The 25,837-nt window shown below is 49.0% G+C and overlaps 1 protein-coding gene across 1 annotated transcript in view; it reads right to left on the bottom strand.

Moving 5' to 3' along the window:
• Positions 1 to 257: 257 nt before the first annotated feature.
• anxa6 (annexin A6) overlaps positions 258 to 25,837 on the bottom strand; it is a 119,135-nt gene continuing 93,555 nt past the window's right edge. Inside the window, exons 20-25 of the mRNA XM_087995106.1 lie at positions 16,387 to 16,440; positions 11,825 to 11,918; positions 10,717 to 10,812; positions 6,931 to 6,989; positions 5,144 to 5,270; positions 258 to 2,692 (exon numbers count right to left, since the gene is read on the bottom strand). Coding sequence (XP_087851232.1) covers positions 2,637 to 2,692; positions 5,144 to 5,270; positions 6,931 to 6,989; positions 10,717 to 10,812; positions 11,825 to 11,918; positions 16,387 to 16,440 — 486 coding nt within the window. The 3' untranslated portion in view covers positions 258 to 2,636. The remainder of the gene's footprint in view (positions 2,693 to 5,143; positions 5,271 to 6,930; positions 6,990 to 10,716; positions 10,813 to 11,824; positions 11,919 to 16,386; positions 16,441 to 25,837) is intronic.

The raw sequence follows: 25,837 nt of genomic DNA, 5'->3' as shown, positions 1-25,837 counted from the left end.
ACTTTTTTGTCCGGAAGATGGGGGTGAGGATGTGGGGGAAGCCTCCGAAATCATCCACCCAACTCCTTGTGCACCAACCCCACCCCCAGCCTCTCAGAGTGGTAGAGTCCACAGGCCGGGCATTAAGTCTCATCAGGCATCTCAGAGCCCCACAAGTCACCCCTCCCCCATCCCCAGGGACTGCCAGAGAACGGGAGAACGCATGAGGACTTCAAATACACTCGCTGACTTTTGTAAAAGGACAAAGACGACAGAACCTGGACTTTCACAAGTTTATTGCAACTTCTGTGTCGTTTGTTAAAAAATAATGCAAGCTCGTTGGCAGCACAGGGATGGGGTTGAGGAGGTTCACAAGAACGGGCAGACGACACAGAATGGTGGCTGAGATTGGCAAATGTGTGTCCATTGGGGACCTACTGTCAAACGCTTCTCACGGCCAAGAGCAAGGGTCAGGATAGAGCTTCCTGTCCTTGGATGAATGGTGTTTGGGGAGGGTGTAGGTACCACCCACTCCTTGACTTTCCAGAAACCGTTCCGCTCCCTCAGCTCCGTTATTTTTTACAGATGGACGTATTGGAAGGAAAGGAACAAAACACCTAATCTTTACAAGACCCAGATGATTTTCTTCAACAACTCAGGGCTGGCCAGAAGATTGGGAGCTCTCCTTCGTCACTGAGGGGCGTAGAATCTATCGCAAAACCGCCAGGGGTGACCGCGGTCTGAGCTTAAACTGGAACGGAACTCCTCTGGATCCATCCCGGGAGTTTGGTTTTGAGGCGGGAAATCAGTCAGTGCATCAAAGTTATAGATTGTCAGATCAATCACCATCTCAGTGAAGAGCAGTGAACTAAATGGGCTAAAAGGCCTACTTCTACTCCTGGGTCCTATGGTCTTAGGGAAATAAAATGGGGCTTGATTTACTGGGGCTGGGAGAATTAGAGAGAGGGTGGTGGAAGGAGGTGGTGGGAAGCATGGGGTGGGTGGGAATGGGGAGGGTGAGGAAGGGGGAGGGGATGGAGGAGGGCATGAGCAATGGACTCTGAAGGTGTACAGTGAAGGTGGAGTCCAATTTAAAATGCGGCCCCACAGCACAGGAGAAATGTCTATTTTAAAAAAAAACACATCTTCAAACACATTACTGATATGAGAGTGTAGGCTGAAAATTATATCGTTAAAAAGATGATTGAAATAAGGCATTTGGAGGTCAGGCAGCAGAGTGAGAGATTGTCGGAGCCAGGGATTGAGGTGGAGCAATCGAGTGGGCAGGACCAGGGAAACTGAGGGTAGAACTGCAGGGGATTGTGTGTGTGTGTGTGTGTGTGTGTGTGCGTGTCTGTGTCTGTGCGTGTGTGTGTCTGTCTGTCTGTGCACGTGTGTCTGTGCATGTGTGTCTGTGTATGTCTATGCATCCGTCTGTAAATGTTTGTCTTTGTGTCTGTGCGCCTGTGTATGTGTGTGGTGGTGGGGTGGGTGTGGGGGAGTGGTGTGGGTGTGGGGTGGGTGTGGGTGTGGGAGAGTGGAGTTGGGTGGTGTGGGGGTGGGGTGGATGTGGAGGAGTGCAGTTGGGTGGTGTGGGGATGGGGTGGGTGTGTGGTGGGTGTGGGGTTGGGTGGTGTGGGGGTGGGGATGATGTAGAGGTGTGGGGGAGTGAGGTTGGGTGGTGTGGGGTGGCGTGAGGGTGGTGTAGGTGTGGGGTGGGGGTGGGGGTGGTGTGGGTATGGGGTGTTGGGGTGGGTTGGGGATGGTGATGTGGTGTGCATGGGGGTGGGTGTGATAGGGTGGGGGTGTGGTGTCGGGGTGGGGTGTGGCGGTGGGTGTGGGGGTGGGGCTGGGGAGTGGGGAAGTGGGGTTGGGTGTGGGTTTGGGGTGTGGAGAGGGGTTTGGTGTGGGAGTGTGTGGGGGTGGGGGTGGGATGTGTGGGGATCCGGAGTGGGGATGGGGACTGGGGGTGGGGTGTGGTGGTGGGGGTGGGGGAGTGGGGTTGGGTGTGGGGGTGGGGTGTGAAGAGTGGTGGGTGTGGGGGTGGGTGTGGGAGTGTGATGTGGGGGTGGGGGTGGGTGGGTGTGGAGAAGGTTGAAAATTAGATGGAGATATTCTGAGAGTAAAGGGTACTCTGAGATGAGGGGTAAGGATTGTGTGGATCTCGTGGAGTTTGGAGAGACTGGAAATGGCATTGGGGGGCAGGGCAATGTTTGAGGTACCAGGGCAGAATGCACCCCAAAAAAAGAGGTGGCTGATGTTGAGGGGTGGAGGGTAGGGAGACCTTCCAGTACCAATCATGGAGCTACACAATGAAACATGGACGTACTATACGGCAGAGGTCAGTACTGACTATCGCTTAACACACACACAGCTAGAGACTGGATTGTGAACTAACGGAAGGTCACTGGGGTGACTGGTCGTGATGAAGAGAGAGTTAAAGGGACTACCAAGCTCAACTCGTGGTTCAGCACTTTGACAGATACAAACGTGGCGTTGGCTGGGGACGTTGAAGGACTGGTGACCGTCCCTTTCCCCTCTCTCCCCTTGCCGATGTCCCATCAGACCTTGCTTTAACAGTGGATATTGGTGGTGTCCGTCCTGTATCTCTCCAACGTTCAGGACAGCAGCCACATAGTCCAATGGGATGATGGCTCCTAGTCTTCACCACCACAGAGTGCCAGCAGGACCTGTCTGTAGTCCCCTGAAGTATCTCCCTGGAAACAAATGGAAAATGAATGCTCTTCACAGAATCACGGAATTATTGTGGTGGCGAAGAACTCTGTTCGGCCCATCCTTTCTGCACCGTCTCCTATCCCTGCAGTCCATTGGAGAGATTCCTGCAGCCTGGACATATATCTGTGCAGACACTGATGGATACTGCACAGGATCGGGTGGGGATTGGGTGTGGGGGGGCTGTTGGAGTCAGTTACCTCAGTCCACTGGTCAGCTGGCATACAATGCCAAGTGATGCCAACAGTGCAGGTTCAATTCCCACACCAACTGAGGTTACCATGAAACACCCCCCACCCCCACCACCCCTTTGCCTGAGGTGACCCTGAGGTTAAACCACCACCAGGAATCTCTCTCAAATGAGAGAGCAGTCCTTTAAGAATAGACGATTTGATTTTATTTTAACTGCATAGGGGGCCATTCAGCCCATATGGTCTTTTGGAAGAGCTAACTAATTAGCCCCAAACATCTACTTTTCCAGTATTATCCAAATCCCCTTCAAAGGTTCCCACTGAACCTGCTTCCACTGGCCTTTCCAACAACAACCCACTGAGTAATTATCACCTCCTCAATCAGCTCTTATTGCCACTGAGTTTCAATCAGCATCCTCCAGTTACTGACCCACCCACCATTGGAGACGCTTCCTCCTTATTTACCCTCCCAAAACCCTTCACGATTTCAAACGCCTCCAATCAAAATCCCCTTTCCGTTCACCGGACTGAGAATGACCCCCAGACCCTTCAGTTTGACCAGATATTGTCAGTGAGTCCCGAATGCAATTTCCAAGTTGTCAATCACAGGGAGATTTGGGGGTGGTGCTATTCCCAGGATGGCTGGGTCTCTGTTATACCCATAAATGGGTGAATGACTGAAGTCACAGCCAATCGGTTTGGCCTATCCTTCAAATCTGTTAACAGACCTCACTGCAAATGTCTCCAGATCGCTTTTAATGCATCCCAGTCTTTTCCGTTGTCATTCCCAGGCTCTCACTTCAGATTTGAAATCCTTAACCTCAATAACAAAAATCCGACCAAACCTACCCACACCTCATCCACCCACATCCCTAAAACATTCTCACTAATCAGCGAGGACTCTGTTTTCCCAATTTGGGTTTCTCCAGTGTTCCCCGTTACTTCACTCCATTAGTACAGAACCTAACCTCTCCAATTCCTTCCCTAAAACTTTCTCTCTCCCTCTCTGTCTCTCCACCTTTAAGGCACTCTAGAAAAACTGCCTCTTGGCTCTTGCTGTGAGGTCATATGACCTCACACATCACACCCCGTGGCCTGGCGTCAGGTCTGGACATGATGGAATCTGACCACATTGAATGGTTAACACATAGACATTCAGCTCATTCATAGAGTTCGCGCAGAGTGGAAACAGACCATTCAGCCCATTGAGTCCACTCCAACCCTCCAAACAGTATCCCACCCAGACCCACCCCCTCTACCCTTTCCCTGTAACTGTGTATTCCCCATGGCAACCTACCTAACCTGCACATCCAAGGACACCATGGGTAATTTCCCATGGCCAATCCACCCTAACCTGCATATCCCTGGACACTATGGCCAATTTCCCATGGCCAATCCACCCTAACCTGCATATCCCTGGACACTATGGGGCAATTTCCCATGGCCAATCCACCCTAACCTGCATATCCCTGGACACTATGGGGTAATTTCCCATGGGCAATCCACCCTAACCTGCATATCCCTGGACACTATGGCCAATTTCCCATGGCCAATCCACCCTAACCTGCATATCCCTGGACACCATGGGTAATTTCCCATGGCCAATCCACCCTAACCTGCATATCCCTGGACACTATGGCCGCATTCTCATGGCCAATCCACCCTAACCTGCATATCCCTGGACACTATGGGGCAATTTCCCATGGCCAACCCACCCTAACCTGCATATCCCTGGACACTATGGGGCAATTTCCCATGGCCAACCCACCCTAACCTGCATATCCATGCACACTATGGGACAATTTCCCATGGCCAACCCACCCTAACCTGCACATCTTTGGATTGTTGGAGGAAAGCCACACAGACATGGAGAGAATGTGCAAACTCCAGACAGACAGTTGCCCGAGGCTGGAATCCCTGGCGCTGTGAGGCAGCAGTGCTAAGGCCACTGTGCCACCTCATTGTATCCTTGTGTCTGCAACTTCCCTAGTGCCATTCCCACAGCCCAACCTTCCTCTCTGCTCAGTCTTCACTTCCAGAAAATGACCCAGGTTGGGAATTTAAAGATCAAAGGACTGATGGGGACTGGAGCCAGTGGTGGGTCAGCGGGTTCAGACAGGGTTCAGGGAAAACCCAACTAGACCGTGACCTGAAAGACTCGGCTCTTCATCAGACACTCAATCACTCCCTCCTGGATTCTGCTGAGATGGAGTTCATGTTTGATGGTTCCCCTCGGACACTTGCCTCTATAAAGGAGTACAGCGACGCATCATACATCTCTTTGAACTCGTGTCGGACGTTCATCAGGTCAATTTCGCTCCTGGACACCATGATCCTGATCAGGGTCTTGTCATCTGTCCCCGCTCCCTAGAAAATCACAACAAGACTCTGAAGTTAACACCAGAGACAGGAGAACAGCCAATCCCACAGCCATTCAGGGCTGTTTAACCAGGACGAGGGAGCTCTGCTAGGGCTTCGATAGCCAGCTGGTAAAGAGTTTGAAGTTGGATGATGCCGATTCACTCACTGCACATAAGGGCTAGAAGCAGGAGGCGGCCATTCGGCCCCTCGAACCTGCTCCACCATTTAATACCATCATTGCTGATCTCATCTTGGTCTCAACTCCACTTTCCTTCCCACTCTCCATGACCCTTCAGCCATTAGGAATTGAAAGTCTGACTATCTCCTCTGATTTATTCCGTGTGTTGGCACGCTGGGGGAGTGAATTCCACAGATTCATGATCCCTTGAGGGAGGGAATTCCTCCCCATCTCTGTTTCAATACTGCATCCTCTCCCCATCTGAAAACCAGGATCTCTCGTTCTAGCTTGTCCCACATGAGAAAACATCCTCTCTCTCTACTTTCAGTCCCTTTTAGAATTTTATATACCTTTATTAGATCTCCTCCCATCCTTCTGAACTCCAGACAGTAAAGGGTAAACTGCACCTTCAGGTGAGAAGGATTTAAAAGGGACCTGAGGGGCACCTTAGAACATAGAACATAGAAGAATACAGCGCAGTACAGGCCCTTCGGCCCTCGATGCTGCGCCGATCCAAGCCCACCTAACCTACACTAGCCCACTATCCTCCATATGCCTATCCAATGCCCACTTAAATGCCCATAATGAGGGAGAGTCCACCACTGCTACTGGCAGGGCATTCCATGAACTCACGACTCGCTGAGTAAAGAACCTACCCCTAACATCTGTCCTATACCTACCCCCCCTTAATTTAAAGCTACGCTCCCTTGTAATAGCTGACTCCATACGTGGAAAAAGATTCTCACTGTCGACCCTATCTAAACCCCTAATCATCTTATACACCTCTACCAAGTCACCCCTAAACCTTCTTTTCTCCAATGAAAACTGCCCCAAGTGCCTCAGCCTTTCCTCATACGATCCTTCTACCATACCAGGCAACATCCTGGTAAACCTCCTCTGCACCCGTTCCAGTGCCTCCACATCCTTCCTATAAATCTTGTTCACACAGAGGAAGGGGCAGATGCAGGTATGGTTACAACATTTGCCCTTCCCTACCCTCCACACCCAGAGGATCATCAGCCACCATTTCCACCACCTCCAGTGAGATGCCACCATCAGACACACATTCCCCTCCTCTCCCTTGTTCACCTTCTCAGTACATCACAGACACTCCCAACAAGCTCAACACCATCTGCAGTAAAACAGCTTGGTCTGGACCCCATCCACCCCCTTCACTGCTCAATCCCTTCATCGCTGACAGAGTGTGGACATCTCTCTGATTCTCTGCAGTAATTCACCAGAGCTCCTTTGGCAACACCTTCAAAACCAACATCCATTTCCTTTGAGGAGGCCAAGGGCAGTAGGTACGTGGGAACACCAACCCCTGCCAGTTCCTCTCCACGGCACTCACCATCCTGACGTGGAAGTAGTTTGCTGTTCCTTCACTGTGGCTGGGTCAAAGTCCAGGATCTGAATACATGTAGGCAGCTGTGGAGTGAATGGATAAACTAACTCCATCACAGATGAGGTTAATGAAGGAGAATTTACCTTCATCGACTTGTAGAGGCGTTCGGCAAAGAACCCTGGCATGTTCTTGATGTTGCGAACTAGGAATGAAGGAGACAGAGAAATTGGTGTACAACAACAACCTGCACTTACGTAGCACACCTAGATATTTCCAGACTGTTGACAAAACAAAAATAAAAATCTGAAAATATACACGCTGAACTCATGAACTGCGAATTTTGATTTGCTGGTGAAAGAAGATTAAACTGTAGCCTTCCAACTGGAACCAAATAAATCAGTTAAGCAGAAAAAATTGTTGGACAATGGGGAGGAAAATCAAAACCAAACATCACTGGAAAAGCTCAGCAGGTCTGGCAGCATCTGTGGAGAGAAATCAGAGTTAGAGCTTTGGGTCTGGTGACCCTTCTTTATAGAATCTATACAGTGTGGAAGCAGGCCATTCAGCCCATTGAATCCACAATGACCCTAGGAACAGCATTCCACCCAGACCCACCCCTCTAACCTATAATAAAAGGAAAATATGGCGGATGCTGGAAATCTGAAATAAAAGTACAAAGTCCTGGAGAAACTCAGCAGGTCTGGCAGTATCGGTGGAGAGAAAAACAGAGTTAACATTTCGAGTCCAGGGATCCTTCCCCAGGACTGAAGGGATGTGTAAAATGATCATTTCTGTGATATTCACAAAGGGGGATGAGCAATGTAGAGGAGTGATATAGATGCAGCATAAGTGTTAATGGTGGGTGTTAATAGTAGAAAATAAGCCACCTCTGCAAACAAGCCCTGGGGCACTAGGGCGCAAGGACAGAATCAAAATACAGGACATAAACATTAACTCCTTCAGAACCACAACTTTATACAACAGGCTACATATCCTTGTTCTTGCTGCATTACAATATGCCAGTTTAGAGTTATTGTGCTGTCAAGTCATGGAAGGACAGATGATCCCAAAGCTTGGTCAATGGGGGTGGTTTTCAGCATGGGAGAGCGCGAGGTAAAGAGTCATTGAGGTTTACAGACAGAGTTCTGGAGCTTAGCACCAAGACTGCTGAAGGCACAGCTGCCAATGGCAGAACATGCTCTTTATCATCATCCAACCAGCGCCTCAGATATTTTACAGAACAGGTGTCTGGCACTAAATGGCAAAACATACAAGTGAGCACTGGATTGTGGAACTAAGTTGAGGTCAAAACATTGAATGTTTTCAAGAAGCCCATAGAATTGTAGAGTCCTCCGAAGAGTAACCCACCCAGACCCATTCCCCTACCCTACTACTTTACATTTACCCCTGACCTATGCACCTAACCTACACATCCCTCAACACTACAGGCAATTTACCGAACCTTTGGACTGTGGGAGGAAACCGGAGCACTCGGAGGAAATCCACACAGACACAGGGAGAGTGTGCAAACTCCACACAGTCACCCGAGGTGGGAATTGAACCCAGGTCCCTGGTGCTGTGAGGCAGCAGTGCTAACCACTGAGCCCCCGTGCCACCCCACATTCTTAGGGCTAAAGGGATCAAAGGATCTGGGGAGAATAGGGGTTGTGATTGGATGATCAATCACAATCCTAACGAATGGTACAGCAGGCACAAAGGGCAGAGTGGCCTACTCCTGCTGCTATTCCCTGTGTTTCTTGATTTATGCTTCAGAGTTTAGAAGAATGAGGGCTGATCTTAGTGAAATATACAAGATTCTGAAGAGACTTGATGCTGAAAAGATATTTCTACCAATGGAGAAAACTCTCACAAGGGACACAGATACAGGATAATTCACTCACAACTGAGAATCATAGAATCCCAACAGTGTGGAAACAGGCCATTCGTCCCAACAAGTCCACAGTGGCCCTCCAAACAGCACCATACCCAGCCTCACCCCCCTAACCCTATCCCTGTAACCTTGCATTTCCCTTGGCCAATCCACCCAACCTGCACATCTTTGGACTGATGAAGGATTTCTTCTCCCAGAGAGCAACGAATGTCTGGGATTCTCTACCCCAGAGGGTTGTGGAGATCTCTGAAAATATTTAAAGAGGATGTAGACAGACTTTTGAAATGTGACAGAGTTGCAGCTTTGAGAGGCGCTGGTCTGAAAGAGAAGTCAAACCCTCGGACAAATCAGCCATGGCCTTACGAAACGGCACAGCAGATTTTAAACAGACTAAATCCATCCATGTTTTGATCTTCAGTCACAATATTTCATGGAAGCCTTCTGGGTTGTGGAAGGATACGCGCCCTTGCACAGAAACACACAAAGAGGAGACACTAGGCAGTGCCAATGGGAGAGGTTAGAGTCCATGCAAATACTGTCCAGGTGCAGGTACACTACAGAGAGAACAGGGAGAAAAAATAAATCAATAGGAAGAAGAGTCTCACAATGACCAGGAACCCAGTTTCGATTGCAGCCTCGGACAACTGTTGATGTGGAATTTACACGTTCTCCCCGTGTCTGCGTGGGTTTCCTCCGGGTGCTCCAGTTTCCTCCCACAATCCAAAGATGTGCAGGTTAGGGTGGATTGGTCTTGCTAAATTGCACAGAGTGTCCATGGATGTGTAGGTTAGGTGCATTAGTCAGGGACAAATATAGGATAATAGGCTAGGGGAATGGGTCTGGGTGGATTACTCTTCGGAGGATTGGTGTGGACTTGTTGGGTCAAATGGCCTGTTGTCACACTGTAGAGGCGGGCGGGGGGGGGGTGATGCGGGTGGAACAGAGAGAGAGAGAGAGAGAGAGAGAGTGTTCCAGAGTCTGTTTACTTCCTGATGTGTTTCTGACTCACTCTCTACAGACAAGAGAATATGTAGAAAGAACTCTGGAATTACCCCAGATAATTTAAGAACCTAATTCTCCTTTCACACCATTCATCTTTGCATAAGGTTTTGGTCATAAAATAATAAATAACAGCCTTTATGAGATGACAGGGTGAAGGAGGGAAAAACCACTTAGTGGGAGACCAGGAAGAGATCAAATGTGAGAAAGTACAACAGGAGGAGGACTCGTCGATAGAACAGCTAATGGGATGTGGAATGCCTCATCACAAGGTGCTATTGAAGATCTGCAGTTTGCACTGATTAAAGGAGATTCTGTAGAAATACAGGCCTGGGAAGGTGGGACAGAGAAACAGGGACAGCGAGACAGGCAGGAAACTGGAGTCGGGGGAGCCATGGTCTCGCACAGCACATGGTAATCTGGGTCATCTGTACCAGTCTGTGAGCTGCTGGAGCAGGAACGAGGGTTCGGGTGTTTGTCAGTGCCTCTGGAACCGAAATCAAGGGGGGAGTCAGAGACTCAGAATCGTCAAGAGTGGGGGCGGGGGATAAACAGAGGGCTGGGGACAGAGTGGGAGAAACAGAAGGGGGGGTGACAGAGTTGGGGGGATTCCACATGTATGTGTTATGTATGTGAATCTTTGTGTGCAGAATCCACATGTGCATAAGCAAACGTGTGCATCTGATTTGATTTATTATAGTCACATGTACCTGAGTACAGTGAAAAGTTTTGCTTTGCGAGCAGTACAGGCAGATCATAGCAAACAAGGACATACAGGGTGCATCTGTATGTACATGTGTGTGTACATGCGTGTGCATAAGTATGTGTGTGTGTGTACGTGTGTGTACATGCGGGTGCACGTATGTGGATGTGTGCACATGTAGGTAAATGTACATGTGTGCACAGGCATGTGTGCGCACGTGGTTGAGTGCATATGGTGTATGTGTATGTGTTTGAGTGTGTACACATGTGTTAATATGTGTGTGTACGTGCAGATGAACATTGTCCCTTTTGTTTGGAATGAGCTGGACTGACTCACCGATAGCGATCAGTGCATTCCTCACGTCTCCAGATATATCATTCTTGATGGTCTGCTCGATATCTCTGTTGGTGAGTTTGATGTAATCCTGGAAAACTGCAAGAAAACACAGTGCAGCCAATCAGAGCCTGGGAAATACCTGCCAACCTCAACCCTAAGCTCCAGGCCTCACTGTCTTTAACAGACGACAAAACGCTCGCAGGAGGATAATCAAACAGAAAGTGAGACCATTTCAGGGCACAGTCGGACAGATGGGGTAGGTTTTAAGGATAGTCTCCAAGGCGAGATGGGAGATATGGAGGGGGTTCCAGTGATGGGGCGCAGGGAGTTGGCCACCAATGGTGCAGCGATGAAAATGGGGACTGCAGAAGAGGCCAGAACTGAAGGAGCACAGAGATCCCAGAGGCTTAATAGAATTCCCACAGTGTGGAAAGAAGCCATTCAGCCCATCGAGTTTGCACCGACCTACTGAACAGCATCCCAACCAAACCCCTACCTTACCCATGGCCAATCCACCCTAATCTGCACATCCCTGGACGCAGGGAGAATGTGCAAACTCCACACAGACAGTCATCCGAGGCTGGAATTGAACCCGGGTTCCTGGGGCTGTGAGGCAGCAGTGCTACCACTGAGCCACTGTGCTGGCTTGAAAGCCCTGAGGAATTTACAGAGATGGGTCTGAGGGCTGTGCGGAGACCATGGAGGGTTGAGAATCAGGGATGGGAGAAGGGTTAGGGTGGTGTAGCTGAGGTGTAGACAAACAGGGGCAGTTAAGGAGAAAATGGCTGGCAGTGGTCAGTACACTGAGCTCCCCGTCAATACGTGGCCTGGGAATTTTAACATCCACCTGAGAAATGAAGAAGGGCCTCAGTTTCAGATGTCATCTGAAGGGTGGTACATCCGACAGCGTTGGATTGGGAAACACCAGCCTTGGTCTGTGACTCAAATCTCTCAAGGAAGACTTGTGCACACAGCCTTCTCACTCAGAGGTGGAGAGTGCAGAGCAGATGCTGAAGGAGAAGTAGGGATCAACAGGGGATGAAGAGAGCACAGAGTGACAGCAGCGGATTCTGGGGGGTGGGGGGTGGGGGAAGGGGGAAACACTCACCTCTCCTGAGGTGGGGGTAGCTCCTCATACACAAGATGCTGATGAACTTTGACTCCATGGAGCCCGAGTCTTCGTCGGTTGAGCCACACAGCTCCTAACAACCACACAGCAAGAGAACGGAGTTAGAAAACAGTGCCAGCACAAGGACAGGCCATTCGCTCCATTCCAGTGTGTGCTGGACACAAGCCTTTGTCCTCCTCTGTACCATCCCCTCTATCCTCCCACTCCTTTCACCCCCTGTGTCCGACTGTCATCGTCAGGAGCACAACAGAATTAAAATTCAATGCCAGGCCAGGTTTTCTCTCTTGGTCTCGGACCGAGCGCAGGTCTCATTTCAGAGCAACGCAGGAAGCTGTGTTTGAGGGGTAGTTCACAGATCAACATCCTAGAATCAACTACAAGCCATTCGGTCCATCAAGTCCATGCCAACCCTTTGAAGAGCATCTCACCCAAACCCACTCCATCACTGCATTCTCCATGGCCGATCCACCCTAACCTGCATATCCCTGGACACTATGGTGCAATTTACCATGGCCAATCCACCCTAACCTGCACATCCCTGGACACTATGGTGCAATTTACCATGACCGATCCACCCTAACCTGCACATCCCAGGACACTATGGTGCAATTTACCATAACCGATCCACCCTAACCTGCACATCCCTGGACACTATGGGGCAATTTACCATGACCGATCCACCCTAACCTGCACATCCCTGGACACTATGGGGCAATTTACCATGACCAATCCACCCTAACCTACACATCCCTGGACACTATGGGGCAATATACCATGACCAATCCACCCTAATCTCTTCAGACTTAGGAGGAAACCCACGCAGACTCTGCAAACTCCACACAGACAGTCGCCCGAGGCGGGAATCGATCCCAGGTCTCTGGCGCTGTGAGGCAGTAGTGCTAGCAATCGTACCACCCACGAAGGATGGCTCTGTCAACTTCTCCTACTCTCCAAATACCCAATCCCACACTGTGTTCTCCAACACCGCTCTGGAGAAAGAAACTTGCCATGACTTTATGTTGTTCCAGTGCTGTCTGTCACCAGTACCTCCTGAAGTCTAGTTACAGCTGTAATGTTTGCTGTGTATCGGAGTTTGCTATTCTATGTCTCTTGGTCAGATTATTGGCATCAGTCTGGATTTTGCACTGGATGGGGATTTGAGCCCACAATCCTCTGACTCAGAGATGGGAGCACTCCCCCCGAGCCATGACTGATATCATCTCCATTCCTAGATTCACGAGTTAACAGACTTAGACCTCAGTCCCGCCCCATTCTAACTAACAGCAACGTGAGTTAATACTGTGCCAGGCACTAAAACCAATGGGAATCAGTAAATCCAAGCATCAACAGTCAAGTCAAACCACTCGTGTTTTCTGACCAAGTGCCATCATGAATTTCTTTGTTTCTGGGGAGTTTTGAGGAGGGAGTGCGGAAAACTGGATTAAAAACACAACATCCTACATTCAAAGGAGCATCATTTATATAAACACTAAAAACCTGCTGTCCGCTAAGGAAGCGTCTCAGCCATGACAGCGCAGTGACGATTTACAGAGACTTACCAGGTAATCGGATATAAGCTGACATGGTTTGCATAGTAAAGGAAAGAAAAGAGAGTGTTTTTGTTTTTCTGTCACGTTAGTAAGAATCCATCAAGAACATAAGAGAGATCGGACACCCAGAGAGCACAGTACTGTACTGTCACCTACAAAGGTCCTGTGGTGGGGTTCCATTTGCTAGCTAGCTGCTTCCATTCTGAGAGAGTTAAATACACAGAAATAATGCCCACCAGTGGAAGGGTCAGAAACCAGGACACATTCATTGAAGGTAACAAGCAATAGAATCAGAGCAGGACAAGGAGTGTTTTTAATTTAACCCAGCACCGAGTAATTACCAAGAATGATCTGCCTGAAAGGGTGGTGAGAGCAGAATTGTGAATATATTTCAAAAGGGGAATCAGATAAACACTTGGAAAGGAAACATTTGCAGGTAATGTGAGGGAAGAGTAAAGGGGTCTAGGATAGCTGTTCCAAAGAGCTGGCAGACACACAGTGGGCCAAATGGCCTCGCTCTGTGCTATTTCAATCCAATATTGTTCCAGTTACAATTGTCAACCAAGACCAGGCACCTCCTGAAACAGAAGAGTTTCAAAGTGGGACGAGGGCAGGGCAGGGTGTGATGGAGAATTATATCTCAAATAGGGCCTCTTCATGCACCGGTGCATGCTGGGAAAGCTCAGCATTTTTATACAGTGCGGCCCCACAAACACACAGACAGACACACACACACTCACACACACACAGACAGACACACACTCACACAGGCACACAGACAGACACACACACACACAGACAGACAGACACACAGACACACACACACACACAGACAGACACACACACACTCACACACACACAGACAGACACACACTCACACAGGCACACAGACAGACACACACACACACACACAGACAGACACACACACACACAGGCACACAGACAGACACACACACACACACACAGACAGACACACACACACTCACACACACACACACACACAGGCACACACACACACACAGACAGACACACACACGCACACACACACACAGACAGACACAGACACACACACACACACACACACACACACACACAGACACACACAGACACACACAGACACACACAGACACACACACAGACACACACACACACAGACAGACACACACACAGATAGACAGACACACACACAGACAGACAGACACACACACACAGACACACACAGACACACATAGACACACACAGACACACACACACAGACACACACACACAGACACACACACACAGAGACACAGACACACACACACACAGACACACACACACACACAGTGAAGAGAGAACAGCTGACTGCATACCCTGACCTGCAGATGCAGCTGGCTAAATCCAAAAGTTATCCAGACTCATGTTATGTTAAAAACAAAGGTTGTGGTTAAAAATATCCTTTCACAACCTTAAAATGATCTTTCCAGCCAATCAAAGCACTGCTGCTTTATGAGTTACACGGCAATTTGCCATCAGCAGCCCTCCCCAATAGAAAGAAAAAGGTCGATGTCGGTTCAGGGATCAATACTGGCCCAAGGACTGCTCTCCTCTGAGCTCCAGGGTGGGGCTGGGTAGGCCGCGGTGGGATTATTTCTTTTTGCTCTTTGTTATATTATAGTGGAAGCACTGTTATTCAGAATTTTTAATTTCTTTTGTATTTTCTAAATTATTACCATAATTTCGTACTTTTGAATTTCTGTAATGCTAAACTTTCTATTTCTTTATTATTCTATTTTTTTCCCTAAGAATTTGTACAGAAGATTCCATACTTAAGCACATTGTCACCTAAGGTAGTGTTCTAAGTGGTGATTGTAAACTTTTCACTGTATTCATGTGAGTGACAATAAAGCTAATTCAATTCAATCTTTTCTCGTTGGAGCATTGGAGGCTGAGGGGTGACCTGACAGAGGTTTATAAAATAATGAGGGGCATGCAGAGGGTGAATAGCCAAGGTTATGGAGTCCCAAACTAGAGGTGAGAGGGGAAAGAGAGAAAAAGGACCTGAGGGGCAACTTTTTCACGCAGAGGGTGGTACGTGTGTGGAATGGGCTGCCAGAGGAAGTGGTGGAGGCTGGTACAATTGCAATATTTAAAAGGATGGGTATATGAATAGGAAAGCTTTAGAGGGATATGGGCCAAGTGCTAGTAAGTGGGACTGGATCAGTTTAGGATATCTGGATGGCATGGTCAAGTTGGAACAAAGGTTCTGTATCCGTGCTGTATAACTCTACGACTCTATCTGAGCCATGAGATCTTTGCACTCAGTTGAGGGAAGACAAGGGCTGGTGACACCCCGAACTATGTTGCACTCCCTCGGTACCACAGCGCTAACCTCAGCAATGAAGCAACAAGCTTCTGAACAGAGTAAGCCAAAGGAGCCTACTCCTCCTCCTAAGTCTCGCTTATTCAGTTCCGAGTTGAATGGGTTTGTCTGTTGGGATAGAGGCCAGGATAAAGAATAAGACAAGTTCCAAGTCACACTAAACCTTTTAAAGAAATTCTTGCATTTATACAGTGTCTTTCACAACTGCAGGGTCCCCACCCCCAACCCCCTTCACCATCAATGAAATACTTACTCCTGCCTCCAATACTTCTGCTATTAGTGGACAAATACATTCAAAGACAATTAATCCCAGAATTACTCACCATTTTTGAAAACCCCCTCTGTGATTTGGATTATACCTGCATCGGGAGGTGGGTTTTTAATTTCTGTGGGTGCTGGGACAGTCTTGGAGACCCCTAGCCCACAGGGGCATTGTACACTAATGGCCCCACCAAGAGACAGGCACATTCCGGAGACGTTTGGAGCAGTCATGGAGGGAGGTAATGTGACCCAGTGCGTCAGGAAATGGGCGATGGCTGTCACTGTTAAATCAAAGTGTGGGTTTCATCTCTCTCCTGCCCCTTTGTCTTTGAGCGTTTCAACTGACTTTGACCCAATGGGTTGGTTACCTTTGCATCCTCCATGGCGCGGGCCAGATCTGCTTCCCCCTCCTCTCGGTTCCCCTTTCAGAAAAATACAAAACAACGTCGTTAGGAGACGTCAAGACCATTTCGACAATAATCACATGACTATAGCATGATAGGCAAAGATGATGAATAAGAGCGTTATGAAAGGGATGGACACTGAGCCTTAAGGTGGCACGGTGGCTCAGTGGTTGGCACTGCTGCCTCACAGCGCCAGGGACCCGGATTCAATCCCAGCCTCGGGTAACTGTCTGTGTGGAGTTTGCATGTTCTCCCCATGTCTGCGTGGGTTTCCTCCCACAATTGAAAGATGTGCAGGTTAGGGTGAATTGCCCATAGTGTTCAAGGATGTGTAGGTTAGGTGCATTGATCAGGGGTAAATATTCGATATAAGGTAGGGGAATAGGTCTGGGTGGGCTTCTTTTTGGAGGGTCGCTGTGGATTTGTTGGGCCGAAAGGCTTGTTTCCACACTGTCAGTGTTCTATGAAAAGGGCCTTTGGTCAATTCCTTTGAAAAGAGATGGTAAGAAAGAGGTTGGTTTTAGAAGTTGGTTTTAGAGAGTGACTCATAATAGGAAAGAGATGGAGATGGTCATTGAGGGGGGATTCCAGAGCTCAGGGCAATGTCGGACTGATCTCTAGCCATTAGACACTAAGGGTTTCATTGAGAATAGGTTCAATACAAGACTTGCCTCTGGGCTGAAATAACTCCACTATCCCATTACCAAGTTACTCATGCATTAGACATGATACTGACCCAACTAGCTCAGAGCCAGAGTAAACAGAATCCCTGACATACCCACACGACCGCCTAACAGTGATAGTGCTTATTTTTCCCCAACACCCATGTCGTGTGTGCAGGTGTAGGACACAGTGAAGAACAATGAGTGTGTAAATCTTTATTTCTATTCCACCACCAGGAAGAAAGGAAACACCCGAGTGTCCAGTGACGAGCAGCGCCCTTCACATCAAAGGGCAAGTCATTCCTGTTTCTATCTGTCAGCCAGCGCTCCCTGACTGGACTGGGTTAACAGCCCCAATCAGGGAACTCACATTCTATGAGGTCCACCTGGTTGAACTTGTTCTGTTCTCTACAGCTACCTCCTAACCACAAACCCAGCAGGCTCTTATTGACTCTTTTGAAATAACTCAAATAAACCAACTGAACCAAACAGAACCAAGTTAACAAGTGACACCCCCCCCCCCCCCCCCCTCCCCCCCCTCCCCCCCCAAAGGGACAATGGCTCGAAGGATTACAATCTCAAAAGCAGCATTGCGTCAAAAAGAAAGCTGACGGAGTTAGAGTTTACAGAATGTGATTGGATGGGAGACGATTCACTTCAGTGAAAAACTTCAAATGAGCTGGGGACACCTCAAGCTACCTCTCCAAGGGCAACTGGGCTCAGCTCTTTTCACCACAGAGAGCGGCGGGAGCTGGGCGGAAGTTCAGACGGAGCGCAAAGCCGGTCGGGAAGGTAAGTGATTGCTATTAGAGTGGGTGTGTTCTAAACCCCAGGTCCTACAAAGTAGGGTCTCCCTCCCTCCCTCCTCCTCTAACCTTAATTAAGAGTCCACAGACGTGCCACAAAAAGAGGGTCTAAGGAAGTTTAGATCGAAGAGTGAGGCTTCATCTCAGGAGTCTTTGACAAGGAGGTTGAGTGAAGTGATTACACCACAGTTGAAGAGGGTGAAGACATGACTGCCCAGCTGGTTCAGTGCGTTACGTGCTTGATGTGGGAGGTCAACGACTCTGGTGTGTCTGGCTCGTATATGTGTGGAAAGTGTGTGCACATTCAGCAATTGACCGAGCATATTGCAGCGCTGACGAAAGAACTCGAAGACCTTAGGCTCATCCGAGAAAACGAGATCTTTCTGGACAAGACCTTCAGCGATGTTATTACACCAATCATGCCAGAAGAGAGCAGAAGATGAGGAAGGCTGAGAGGAGACAGGTGCAAGAGACCCCGGGAGAAGTACCTGTCAGGAACAAGTTGAAGCTTTTGGAAGAAGAGACTGATGACACTGCCAGTTCGCAAGGCGGCCAGGTCTGTCAATCAAAAGTTGCTGCAGAGGCAGAGCGGAAGAGTCGGACATTGCGCAGAGCCGTGGTAATAGGGGACTCCATCGTGAGAGGAACTGACCGGGGTTTTTGTGGCAGCAGACGGGATTTAAGGATGGTGTGTTGCTTTCCTGGTGCTAGAGTGAAAGACATCGTGGACAGAGTGCAGGAAATCCTCAAGGATGAGGGTGAAGAGCCAGAGGTGTTGGTACATGTCGGCACAAATGATGTCGGGAAGAAGAGGAACATACTACAGCGGGACTTCAGAGAACTAGGTAGAAGGCTGAAAAGCAGGACGTCCAAGGTGGTTATCTCCGGTTTGCTTCCAGTTCCTCGGGCTAGTGTGGCCAGAAACAGGGAGATAATGGACTTGAATGTGTGGTTGGGGAATTGGTGCAGGAAGCAAGGATTTAAGTTCTTGGATCACTGGGGTATATTTTGTGGTAAACATAAATTCTACAAGAGAGACGGTTTGAACCTTAATAGGTTAGGGACCAGTATTCTGGCAGGCAGGTTTTCTACTGCAACACCGCTACATTTAAACTAAGTAGCGGGGGGAGGGGACAAGCTGGATGTTTAAAAAGGAAATTGAAGGGAAAGTTAGAACAAGAGAAGTCAAGAAAGACAACTGTATTAATGAGGCAGAAAACTCGGAAAGGCATCATGCTGGAAGGTTGAGTGAAATAGGGGTTGATGGGAAGGGTGAGAGCAGTAACAAATTAAAAATACTATACATGAATGCACGAAGTATTAGACATAAGATGGATGAGCTTGAGGCTCTTTTGGAAATTGGCAGATACGATATTGTGGGGATAACTGAGACGTGGCTTCAAGTGGACAGGGCCTGGGAAATGAATATTCAAGGCTATACGTGCTATCGTAAGGACAGACTGACGGGCAGAGGGGGTGGGGTGGCCTTGTTGGTAAGGGACGATATTCAGTCCCTTGCGTGGGGGGACCTAGAGTCAGGGGATGTAGAGTCAGTGTGGATAGAGCTTCGAAATACTAAGGGTAAAAAGACCCTCTTGGGAGTCATCTACAGGCCCCCAAACAGTAGTCTGGATGTCGGATGTAAGTTGAATCAGGAGCTGAAATTGGCCTGCCGCAAAGATGTTACTACAGTTGTTATGGGGGATTTTAACATGCAGGTAGACTGGGAGAATCAGGATGGTATTGGACCACAAGAAAGAGACTTTGTGGAGTGCCTCAGAGATGGATTCTTAGAACAGCTGGTGCTGGAGCCGACCAGGGAGAAGGCAATTCTGGATCTGGTATTGTGTAACGAACCAGAATTGGTCAGAGACCTCGAAGTGAAGGAGCCATTGGGAAGTAGTGACCATAATACAATAAGCTTCAATCTGCAATTTGAGAGGGAGAGGGTACAATCGGAAGTGACAGTACTTCTGTTGAATAAAGGGAATTATGGAGCTATGAGGGAGGAGCTGGCCAAAGTTCAATGATGCAATACCTTAGCAGGGATGACCGTGGAGGAACAATGGCAGATATTTCTGTGTATAATGCAGAAGTTGCAGGATCAGTTCATTCCTAAAAGGAAGAAAGATCCCAGGAGGAGGCATGGGCGGCCGTGGCTGACGAGGGAAGTAAAGAAACATATAAAGTTAAAAGAGAAAAAGTATAACATAGCTAAGATAAGTGGGAAAACGGAGGACTGGGAAGCTTTTAAAGAGCAACAGAGGATTACTAAGAAGGAAATACGCAGAGGAAAAATGAGGTACGAAGGTAAACTGGCCAAGAATATTAAGGAGGATAGTAAAAGCTTTTTTAGGTATGTGCAAGGCAAAAAAATGGTTAGGACAAAAATTGGGCCCTTGAAGACAGAAACAGGGGAATATATTACTAGGAACAAAGAAATGGCAGAGGAATTAAATGGGTACTTCAGATCTGTGTTCACTGGGAAAGACACAAGCAATCTCCCTGAGGTAACAGTGGCTGAAGGTCCTGAACTTAAGGGAATTTATATTTGCCAGGATTTGGTGTTGGAGAGACTGTTAGGTCTGAAGGTTGATAAGTCTCCGGGGCCTGATGGTCTGCATCCCAGGGTACTGAAGGAGGTGGCTCGGGAAATCGTGGATGCGTTGGTGATTATTTTCCAGAGTTCAATAGATTCGGGGTCGGTTCCTGAGGATTGGAGGGTGGCTAATGTTATACCACTTTTTAAGAAAGGTGGGTGAGAGAAAGCAGGTAATTATAGACCAGTTAGTCTGACCTCAGTGGTGGGAAAGATGCTGGAGTCTATTATAAAGGATGAAATTACTGCACATCTGGATAGTAGTAACAGGATAGGACAGAGTCAGCATGGATTTATGAAGGGGAAATCATGCTTGACTAATCTTCTTGAATTTTTTGAGGATGTAACTATGAAGTTGGACGAGGGAAATCCAGTAGATGTAGTGTACCTGGACTTTCAGAAAGATTTTGATAAAGTCCCACACAGGAGGTTAGTGAGTAAAATTAGGGTGCATGGTATTGGGGGCAAAGTACTAGATTGGATTGAAAATTGGTTGGCTAATAGGAAACAAAGGGTAGTGATAAACGGCTCCATTTCGGAATGGCAGGCAGTGACCAGCGGGGTACCGCAGGGATCCGTGCTGGGACCACAGCTTTTTACAGTATATGTTAATGATATAGAAGATGGTATCAGCAATAACATTAGCAAATTTGCTGATGATACAAAGCTGGGTGGCAGGGTGAAAAGTGTTGAGGATGTTAGGAGATTACAGGGTGACCTGGACAAGTTAGGTGAGTGGGCAGATGCATGGCAGATGCAGTTTAATGTGGATAAATGTATGGTTATCCACTTTGGTAGCAAGAACAGGAAGGCAGACTACTACCTCAATGGAATCAATTTAGGTAAAGGGGCAGTACAGAGAGATCTGGGTGTTCTTGTACACCAGTCAATGAAGGCAAGCATGCAGGTACAGCAGGTAGTGAAGAAGGCTAATGGCATGCTGGCCTTCATAACAAGAGGGATTGAGTATAGAAGCAAAGAGTTTCTTCTTCAGCTGTACAGGTCCCTGGTGAGACCACACCTGGAGTACTGTGTGCAGTTCTGGTCTCCAAATTTGAGAAAAGACATTCTGGCTATTGAGGGAGTGCAGCGTGGGTTCACGAGGTCAATTCCTGGAATGGCAGGATTACCTTACACTGAAAGACTGAAGCGACTGGGCTTGTATACCCTTGAGTTTTGAAGATTGAGATGGGATCTGATTGAGACGTATAAGATTATGAAAGGATTGGACACTCTGGCAGTAGGAAACATATTTCCACTGATGGGTGAATGCCGAACCAGAGGACACAGCTTAAAAATACAGGGTAGACCATTTAGGACAGAGCTCAGGAGAAACTTCTTCACCCAGAGAGTGGTGGCTGTGTGGAATGCTCTGCCACAGGGGGCAGTGGAGGCCCAGTCTCTGGATTCATTTAAGAAGGAGTTGGATAGAGCTCTCAAAGATAGTGGAATCAAGGGTTATGGAGATAAGGCAGGAACAGGATACTGATTAAGGATGATCAGCCATGATCATATTGAATGGCGGTGCAGGCTCGAAGGGCTGAATGGCCTACTCCTGCACCTATTGTCTATTGTCAGATAGAAACATAGAAGATAGGAGCAGGAGGCGGCCGTTCGGCCCTTTGAGCCTGTTCTGCCATTCATCACGGTCACGGCCGATTGTCCAACTCAACAGCCTAATCCTGCTTTCTCTCCGTAACCTTCGATTCCCATTTGTCCCAACTGTTATATCAAGCCGCCTCCTGAATACATTCAATGTTTTGGCATCAACCCCTTCCTGTGGTCACGAATTCCACAGGCTCACCACTCTCTGGGTGAAGATATGTCTCCTCATCTCCATCCTAAATGGTCTACCCTGAATCCTCAGACTGTGATCTCTGATTCTGGACACACCCACCATCAGGAACATCCTCCCTGCATCTACCTTGTCCAGTCCTGTTCGAACTTTATAAGCGTCTGTAAGGTCCCCTTCCTCATTTGTGTGAACTCCAGTGAACTCCCCGGGAACAGCCTGATCGACCTTCACTAAAACCAGAGAGGTCGTTGCTACAGCAACCTCCTCGAGCACATTGATCATACGTAGAGATCCTCCGATCTGCCTACTCCATCTCTGCACAGAATGTCCTTTGACTCGGAGCATGGGAAAACAGTCCCTTTAGCCCAAGGAACTGTATCTAACTCCTTCCTGAAAACATTCAATGTTTTGGCCTCAACCACTTCCTGTTGCAGAGAATCCCAAAGGCTCCCCACTCCCTGGGTGAAGACATGTCTCCTCAGCTCAGCCCTGAATGGCCTACCCTGCATCCTTACACTGTGACCCCTCTGGCTATGGACTTCCTGATCATTGGGAACATCCTTTTATCCTTCAGGAGGCTGCTCTAGGTGTTAAACTGGGTTGCAGTTTGAGACACTTTTTCACAGCTGGGAGGATGACACAGTATTTCAGTGGTTAGCCCTGCTGCCTCACGGCACCAGGGACCTGGGTTCAATTCCACCCTCGGGTGACTGTCTGTGTGGAGTTTGCACATTCTCCCCATCTCTGCGTGGGTTTCCTCCGGGTGCTCCGGTTTCCTCCCACAATCCAAAGATGTGCAGGTCAGGTGAATTGGCCATTCTAAATTGCCCAGAGTGTCCAGGGATGTGTAGGTTAGGTGCATTAGTCAGGAGGAACTGTAGAGAAATGGGTCTGGGTGGGTTACTCTTCAGAGGGTCAGTGTGGACTTGTTGGGCCAAAGGGCCTGTTTCCATTCTGTACGGATTCTAAATAAACTGATGCTAGGTCAGATTGTTCATTTAAAATCTGAGTTGAGTCAGGGTGAGCAATGTATTGGCCTGTTACTGACTGTCACGGTTTGATTAAGACTTGGTGGATTAACAAAGGCGGTCTTCCAGGATCCTGCTAGATCCGGAATACTACAAAATGATGCCAACTTCCATGGTGGAATAGCTCCATGCTGACTATTTGCTGCCTGGCACCAGACCTGAACTGGGAGGGATGGGAGGGGTTGCTATTTAAGCACAGGTGCAGAGAGGAGCCAAAGCCCCCTGAACAGTAACAGAGCATGAAGGCAATCACACAGGTTAACACACATCTCTCTTCATCTCCACAATGATGCAGGGTGATGCCTAAGATGTTACATTCCAGGTATACGGACCTCTGCTGAGATCCCTCCAGAATTCAACTCCAGGCACCAGACCCCAGGAAGGGTAAGTGCTGTTGGAAGGAGTAAGCCGAGATGCCTCAGAATGAAACTGGGGGCGACATAAAGGTGCAATGCAGCAAGGTTTTATCGACCAGGCCCAGATTTCCCTCATTATAAATGATTCAGTGACGATCGAACGTAGGCAGTTACACTGTCCTCGTCATCTCCACAAGATCCACAGACTGGATTCTGGCAAGACTTTAGTTTGTGATTTAGGAACGTGGTTAATAACGTGATAATAAACAGGCTAGCATGACTCTGACCTTAACCCAGGACACAAGGGAGACTTCCCCTCTCCCGTTCAAAAACAGCACCGTAGCAGCATGAACAGGTAGAGCATCGGGTTCAGGATCTCGTTGGAAAGACAGTCCCCAGTTTCATTCTGAGGCATCTCGGCTTACTCCGAAACACCCGGAGTACATGGTTCACCCTCCGCCAGGATCACTCCCTCAGTACTGGACCTCCCACAGTCCAGCACTCCCTCAGCACTGACACTCTGACAGTGCGCCACTCCCGCAGTACTGAACCTCCAACATTGCAGCACTCCCTCAGCAATGACCCTCCAACAGTGCAGCACTCCCTCAGTACTGACCCTCCAACAGTGCAGCACTCCCTCAGTACTGAGCCTCCAACAGTGCTGCACTCCCTCAGTACTGACCCTCCGACAGTGCAGCACTCCCTCAGTACTGACCCTCCGACAGTGCGGCACTCCCTCAGTACTGACCCTCCGACAGTGCGGCCCTCCCTCAGTACTGACCCTCTGACAGTGCAGCAATCCCTCAGCACTGACCCTCTGACAGTGCAGCACTCCCTCAGTATTGACCCTCTGACAGTGCGACAATCCCTCAGCACTGACCCTCCGACAGTGTGGTGCTCCCTCAGTACTGACCCTCTGACAGTGCGGCACACCCTCAGCACTGACCCTCAGACAGTGTGGCGCTCCTTCAGTACTGACCCTCTGACAGTGCAGCACTCCCTCAGTACTGACCCTCCGACAGTGCAGCACTCCCTCAGTACTGACCCTCTGACAGTGCAGTACTCCCTCAGCACTGACTCGGTACTGACCCTCTGACAGTGTGCCACTCCCTCAGTACTGACCCTCCGACAGTGTGGCATTCCCTCAGTACTGACATTCTGATGGTGCAGCACTCCCTCAGCACTGACCCTCCGACAGTGCAGCACTCCCTCAGCACTGACCCTAAGACAGTGCAGCACACCCTCAGCACTGACCGTCTGACAGTGCAGCACTCCCTCAGTACTAAACCTCTGACAGCGCAGTACGCCTTCAGCACTGACCCTCTGACAGTGTAGCACTTCCTTGGTACAGACCCTCTGATAGTGCAGCACTCCCTCAGCACTGACCCTCCGACAGTGCAGCACTCCCTTAGCACTGACTCTAAGACAGTGCAGCACACCCTCAGCACTGACCCTCCGACAGTGCAGCACTTCCTTGGTACAGACCCTCTGACAGTGCAGTACTCCCTCAGCACTGACCCGCTGACAGTGCGGCACTCCCTCAGAACTGACCCTCTGACAGTGCAGCAATCCTTCAGCACTGATACTCTGACAGTGCGGCACTCCCTCAGCACTGACCCTAAGACAGTGCAGCACTTCCTTGGTACAGACCCTCTGACAGTGCAGTACTCCTTCAGCACTGACCCTCTGACAGTGCGGCACTACCTCAGTATTAACCCTCTGACATTGTGTCACTCCCTCAGTCCTGACCCTCTGACAGTGCAGTACTCCTTTAGCACTGACCCTCTGACATTGCAGCACTCCCTCAGCACTGACCCTCCGACAGTGCAGCCCTCCCTCAGTACTGACCCTCTGACAGTGCAGCACTCCCTCAGTACTGACCCTCTGACAGTGCAGCAATCCCTCAGTCCTGACTCTCCGACAATGCAGCACTCCCTCAGTACTGACCCTCTGACAGTGCGGCACTCCCTCAGTACTGACCCTCAGACAGTGCGGCACTCCCTCAGCATTGATCCTCCGACAGTGCAGCTCTCCCTCAACACTGACCCTCAGACAGTGCGGCGCTCCTTCAGTACTGACCCTCTGACAGTGCAGCACTGACCCTCCGACAGTGCAGCACTCCCTCAGCACTCCCTCAGTACTGACCCTCCGACAGTGCAGCACTCCCTC

This window comes from Chiloscyllium plagiosum, unplaced genomic scaffold (assembly GCF_037043375.1).
Source record: "Chiloscyllium plagiosum isolate Xiang-an unplaced genomic scaffold, Cpla_swu_hap1 HiC_scaffold_16, whole genome shotgun sequence".
NCBI classification, from domain to species: Eukaryota; Metazoa; Chordata; class Chondrichthyes; order Orectolobiformes; family Hemiscylliidae; genus Chiloscyllium; species Chiloscyllium plagiosum.
This window is presented reverse-complemented; position numbering and strand designations above follow the sequence as displayed.